The sequence below is a fragment of the Myotis lucifugus genome, unplaced genomic scaffold (genome assembly GCF_000147115.1).
Source record: "Myotis lucifugus unplaced genomic scaffold, Myoluc2.0 scaffold_4, whole genome shotgun sequence".
NCBI lineage: Eukaryota > Metazoa > Chordata > Mammalia > Chiroptera > Vespertilionidae > Myotis > Myotis lucifugus.
Window position 1 is genome coordinate 12398045 of NW_005871052.1, and position 6622 is coordinate 12404666.

The following is a 6622-nucleotide window of genomic DNA, read 5'->3' on the forward strand; positions in this document are numbered from 1 at the left end:
GCTTGGACACTTTGTTTTTAAATGCAGCAGGACTTTTTCCTTTGGCCCTGATGGAAAAGCCAACTCCCTAGGGCTGTTTAGGCAGGAGCAGACAGGAGGGCTCCCCCAAAACCTATGAGTGAGGGCCCAGTGGTCCCCATTGGCTGGAGTGTGGCTGGAGCATCATCAAAGGCAATCGATACATTTATGGCATATGAAAATTGTCCTGTGGTCCCCAACTGGCCCGCAGGCTCAACCTGGCTGGATGTGGGGCATGGGAGGTACAAAACAAGGCACATGGTTGAGGCGGTCCCCACACCAGGCCCAGAAAGATGATCTCTTCGCACGATTCCAAAAGTGTTGGAAAGTGGAGGAGTTGATGACACTCACTCACTATGAGCAGCAGCAGCAGGTACAGGAATATCATGACCGTAAACCAATGGCTGGAAAACCAGGACAGCTGGCTTGAAGCCCTCTTGGCCTGCTTCTGTGAGTACACCAGCAGGTACTTCACTCGCAGGAGCTGGTTGTTGGTGACCACAAAGTACTTTGGAGGGATGTCTCCCCCTTCACTGTGCTTGATTCTCGCTCTCCTGCGATCTATCTCCTTGGAATCTTTCTTCTTGGTTTGGCACTTGACATCTGGATGGTCTATGACCTCACACACAGCCACGTGGCTGAGGATGGGGCCAAGGAGGCTACGCTGCCACCCATAGCCATGGGGGCTATAAATGAGGGCCAGGCTCAACTCACTGGTGAGGTAGGTCCCTTCCCCGAACAAGGATGTCTTGTTCAGGTGGCAGTGCAGGCCATTGTGGATGATGGAATGGAAGTTTTCTAGGCGGCTCCCATGGAAGGCGTAGATTAGGTCTCGTTCTCCTTTGGTCTCATAAAATTTGGCATTCACTGGGTCCGAGTACTCAATTTCAAATAGGAAGTCCGGCACAGGGACAGGAGTGTGAGGGGCACCAGTTAGCTTTTGGATCTTTTCAAACTCTGACTTCCCTGCACTGTGGACTGTCAGGACCTTTGAGGATAAAATCCAGCTCAGCAGGTCCCAGGCCCCTTTGTCTTTATCTTCAGAGGACTGGAGAAGCTCTTTCAGGTTGGGTAACTTGCTGGCATCTGCAAGCTGAAGTCCCAGGTTTCAGTTTTGATCCCAGTTCTGCGTTTTGTGTGAGGCAGCCCATCAATGTTTCTCTCTCACATTAATGTTTTTGTCCTCTCTCTCCCCCTCTCCCTTCTTTTCTCCCTAAAAATGAATAAAATAAAACAAAGTTATAGTAAGTGTGTTTTTCAAATATTGTTTCCCAGTTTGTGGCTTTTGTTTCCATTTTCTTTTCTTTTTTAAATATATCTTTTTAAAACTTTTATTTAATTTTTCTTTTTTGTTATTTTGTTTTCCTATTACAGTGTGCATTCAACATTATTTCATATTAGTTCCAGTTGTACAGCACAGAGGATTTAAAAAAAAACACCTTTTAAGATATAGTTCACATACCACGTAATTTACTCATTTATAACATCTGAATCAGAGGGTGATATCAGCAAGATGGTGCAATAAGAAGCCTCACATCTTCCTTCCCCCATGGCGACACTGACTCAAGAATGGCATATGCCCAATTCCCTTTGTGAGAAACCTAGAAACCAGTTAAGAAGCTTGTGCACCCCAGGGGAGCGACAAACCAACTACATTGAAGTGGGTGGGAAAATTCATGGCTATCACTTACCAGAGTCTCTCCCCCGACAGTGCAATGAGCAGGAGGAAAACTCCTAGCTCAGTGGCTTCTCCCTCAGTAGAGAAAGAGAAAACTGTTTCAATACATCCAATGTTCCAATTTTCCAGAGACACTTCTTAAGAGGCTGGTTTCTTCCTTGCCAGCATCTAAGCACCACAGATCAGGGGCTGCTTTGAACAAAAGTAATGTTTCAGATTAGTACACATTATCCCTCCTCCCAGCACAGTGTGGCAATTGGGAGAAAACTCCCAGATCCTCAGCTTCTCCCTGGGGAGGGAAAGAGAGGAAAGAAACATACATCCTACATTCAGCCTTTTCGAGAGGCTGCCCAAAGGACTTGTTTCTGTCTTGCCCAAATCTAAGCACTGACAGGAAATGGTGCTAGGTTGGGGGCTTTGGAGAACAACGGCGACAGTTTGGACTGCTACACACTCCCCTGAGGAACTGAGCAGGAGAAAAACCCACCTCCCAGTTTCTTCCTGGGGAGCATGCATCCCATTTTGGGATTTCCTGGGGAACTACCTGAGCAAGTAGTTTCTGCCTCATCTGTCTCTGAACATTGTCTATTTGCCTAAAGGCCACTGAGAATAAAAGAGTTGGTTGGTTAGTATTCCACTGTATATATGTAGCACATTCTTTTTTTTTATCCATTCATCCATTGATAGACTTTGGTTTTCTTCCATTTCTTGGTTATTGTAAATAAGGCTGCAATTAACATAGGGGTACATCCATCTTTTTGAATTAGTGTTCTCCTTTTCTTCAGATAAATATCCAGAAGTGGAATTGCTGGGTTGTATGGTGTTTCTGTTTTTAATTTTCACATAATAAGGTATATAAATGTTGAATCACTTATTTTGTACTGTAATGGGGTGACCCGCGGAGACGACCACCAGGCACTCAGATCAAAATTTAGGAGCCTTTATTAAGCTGGCCAGCGACTACAGTTACAGCACCCTGCTGAAGCAGAGGCTGAACTGCAGTGCCGACTTCCATGGCCAGCGACTACAGTTACAGCACCCTGCCGAAGCAGAGGCTGAATTGCAGTGCCAACTACAGGAGTTACATTTTATTATTAAATTCTGTGGAGGCCCAGAAAAAAATGTGTCTTTCAAATTCTGGGCCCCCAATATGGAGGAAACTTTCTTTATTTATATTTTTTCCAGTCCTTTGTCTCCCAAATTTGGAATGAGACTTCCGGGCCTTCTGAGAAAGAAAGCCTGCGTGTTGGGAAGGGGCCGTGAGACCATATCTCAAGGCCTGGCCTGATGTCAGTACCTTCCTATCTATATGTTCTAGGACAGCGTGCCCCGCCTGGCCGAAGCGTCAGATATGCAGCCCAACACAGTACCCCTGAAACTAATATACTATATTATATGCCAACCAACTATACTTTAATAAAAAAATTTTAAGCAACAGCAACATCAAAAATAGTTGGTCAGCTTGTTTTTGCTCAAGAGGAAGTGAAGTTCAGTAGACAGACATCAGACAGGTCTGCGTATTTGTCTTTTCCTCACTGTACAGTCACCTGAGAAATGGCAGTCAGTCTCTAGGAAGTTGAGCAGTTTGGGGAATGAGGTGATGGTTTTTAGATGTGTTAAGGTTGAGGATCTTATAGGACATGCTAATGGAATTATCCAGATTGTACTTCAAAATTTTGATTCTGGAGCTCCAGTGAGTAGTCAGAGTTAGAAATACATACTTAGGAGTCCTTCATTCCCTCATCAAATATTTTAGGAATGTTTGTTCACACACTATTACCTAGCAAGTCTGCTGTAGTCCTCTTGATCCCATTCTCTTTGCCCCCCTCAGAGGTAATCTTTATTCTGAATTTGTCATCATAAAATAAATGAAACCAAAAGTTGATTTTTGAAAAGATAATAAAAAATCACAAATCTTAGGCAGACTGACCAGGAAGAAAAAGAGATTCCTCAGCCCTAACCGGTTTGGCTCAGTGGAAAGAGCGTCGGCCTGCAGACTCAAAGGTCCCAGGTTCAATTCCGGTCAAGGGCATGTACCTTGGTTGCGGGCACATCCCCAGTTAGGGGTGTGCAGGAGGCAGTTGATCGATGTTTCTCTCTCATCGATGTTTCTAACTCTCTATCCCTCTCCCTTCCTCTCTGTAAAAAAAAAAAAAATCAATAAAATATACTTTAAAAAAAAGAGATTCCTCAGAAATCACCGGAATCAGGACTAAAAAAAGAAACAGCACCACTGACTCTATGTAAGTTGAAAAAATTAGAAGAAAATAGTGTGACAACTTTATGAGAACAAATTATACACAAAGATGCAATGAGAACATTTGAGGGAAGACACAAACTCCAAATCAGACTTGTTAACTTGAAAACAAAAGCTAAGGGGAGAGGCAACAAGCGTTTATTTGAGATCAAAGAATACTAGTAGATTCAGGAAGCACTGATTCAGGCAGAAACCCAAATAATATTCTGATTATGGGGTGAAGGCAAGGGGTTTTTATGAGAAAAGGAAGAGGAATCATTACATGAATAGAAGGAAGAAATTTCTATTAGTGCTAATAAGCTAAGTTATTCATTAGCTATACATGGTGGTGCGAACTCTAAAGAATGTCCTTAATTTTCAGTCCTTTCATCTTGCTTTCCTGTTAGTTTTACAAACAGTTGTTTGGAATACAATGTTGCTTTGGCCCAGTCCAAAGGTTATTTTGTCCACTTCAAACATTCCAAAGGTTTGAGGAGTAAGAGGTATGTGCAAGGCAATTCCTCTGAGATGGAGGCTTGGACTCCATTTTGAAATGACTCTGTTTCTATCATTTTTCATAGAATCAGTAAAAGATTTAAAAAATCAACTAAATTAATAACTAAAAATATTCCCACAATGAATAGGTCCTATACAGGTGGCATTACTGCTTAATTCTATCAAACATTTCAGGCAGAAATAATAACAACACTCCTCAGAACTCTTCCAGATAATAGATGAGGAATGGACACTTTCAAATTAGCTATGTTAGCGGACAGCTCTGAATCGGAGAGGGGCTGTCCCCTCCTCGGCTCCTGTCAATCTCATAAGAAAGGTTTCAGAGGAATGACAGACAGCAACATTGTAGCAAAGCAAGCAAATTTATTAAGAATACACGACATAAAGCACAAGTGGGAAGCCCAGCTAATCTGAGCACCTCACCTGGTGGCAGTTTTCTGTCTATAGGTTTCAAGGTTCTTCTGCCAGATATCTTGGACAACAGACTAGGTTTCAAAGTCCCCCTTTTACTTTGTTGTGGCTTTTCCCAGAATTTATGAGAACATCTGGAGATTTTATCTAGGCAAGTACCAAGACTACTGACTTCTTTGTTCAGTGAGTGAGATAAACTCCACCCCCCACACACCTTCCCAAAGACAGCTGACTTCTTTGTTTAGTAAGATAAAACTCTCCCCTTCTTAAACCCTTCTCCTCTTGCTTCCTTAGCATCCCCCAAGTGATATTTGTCCTTGGGTTTAGCTTGGGTCTTTGTTCTCTATTTTCCCAGGCCAGGGTGATTTAAGCCATGTATTCTATGGTTAAGGAGGAGAGCCATTAACCATTTGCATCCAAGTCTCCTTGGTTGGGGAAGATAAGGTCACGATTCACAAACTGCCCAAACTGTTTGGCCTTGTTTAATTCTCTTGTCTCAGTTTACCCTTCCACTTGCCCAGGAATTTTCATAGCTTCTTATTATCCTGCCACAGGTCTATTAGGCCAATATTACTGTAGTGCAAACCCCTGACAGTTGGGTTTTTTATTGTAATGCAAGTGCCTGATATTAAGCTTTAAATTGCTGAGACATCCTCTTCAAAGAGTAAATGCCTTGCCAGCTACAGGACTGAATAAAGAGCTATGCTGCTGCACCCCTGAAGTTTCCTTTGTTTTAGAGATCTCTGACCACTCTTTTTTCCCTTTCCTGCACTTTAATTCCTGTTCCTATGTTTTGAATTCGCTAAATAAGAGTAAACTCGTGAAACCCTAGGCCCCTCACCCTCGACCCCAATAAAAGCAGAGCCCAAGTTCAAGCACTCTTTATCTGCAACCTTGCCAAGTGGCCCTGTACCCTTCAGGACTTGTAAGTAATAAACCTTGTTCTTTCAAAGTTTCCTGATGTTTACTGCTGAGGTTTCTCTCTCAGTCATGCTAAGAACCACAAATGCTGATCCAGCCACAACATTGGTTCAGAAAGGGGGCTCACCTTGGGTCCAGGGTCCTAATAACTTCAGGCATTTCTAGCCAATAGTATCATTAATAATCTGAGACCAGCACAAAACAATTACTCTGATGCCAAAGACACTCAAAAACATCCAAAATTAAGAAAAGTGCAGATCATTTTTTTACTAAATATAGATGAAATAAACCTCAACAAAATATTAGCACACTGAATTCAGAAGCATATAAAAAGTATTATATACCATAACTAGGTGGGATTTATTCTGGGAATACAAGTGTCAATGAAAAGAAAACTGAATCTCTGGAAATGTAAAGAATTTTTATTTGGGCCCATCTGAGGACTGAAGCCTGAGAGCAGAACTTCAAGAAACCTTGAAACAGTGCTCCAACTTCGAAAAAGTGAGGGGTGCTTATATAGGCAGAGGAGTAAGCAAAAAGTACATCTGGCTCATTTTTAATTAGGGTACATATATTTCAGTGGTTAACAATTTTACATGAAAGGAAAGGATGTATATGAAAATAAGGTTGGGTTTGGAAACAACTAAATTGCCTTGAAACTCTTTGAGATGCATTTTATCTTGTGGATGACAAAAAAGAGTTCTATGGAGAGTAACCTCCCTAGAGATTTGATCATAAATTCCTAACTGGACAGGTCATGGTGGGGTGTCATGCCCCAGGTACATAACTTTTTAATAAAAGGCTTATCTTTCCCTTAAGCAAGGCCTGCCCATTGTTTCTAT

The 6622-nt window shown here is 42.1% G+C and overlaps 1 protein-coding gene across 1 annotated transcript in view; it reads right to left on the bottom strand.

The window, feature by feature from the left end:
• Positions 1-6622, bottom strand: part of LOC102430369 (mono [ADP-ribose] polymerase PARP16-like) — a 33535-nt gene continuing 26913 nt past the window's right edge. Inside the window, 2 exon segments of the mRNA XM_014466522.2 lie at positions 1-369; positions 371-1111. Coding sequence (XP_014322008.1) covers positions 232-369; positions 371-1111 — 879 coding nt within the window. The 3' untranslated portion in view covers positions 1-231.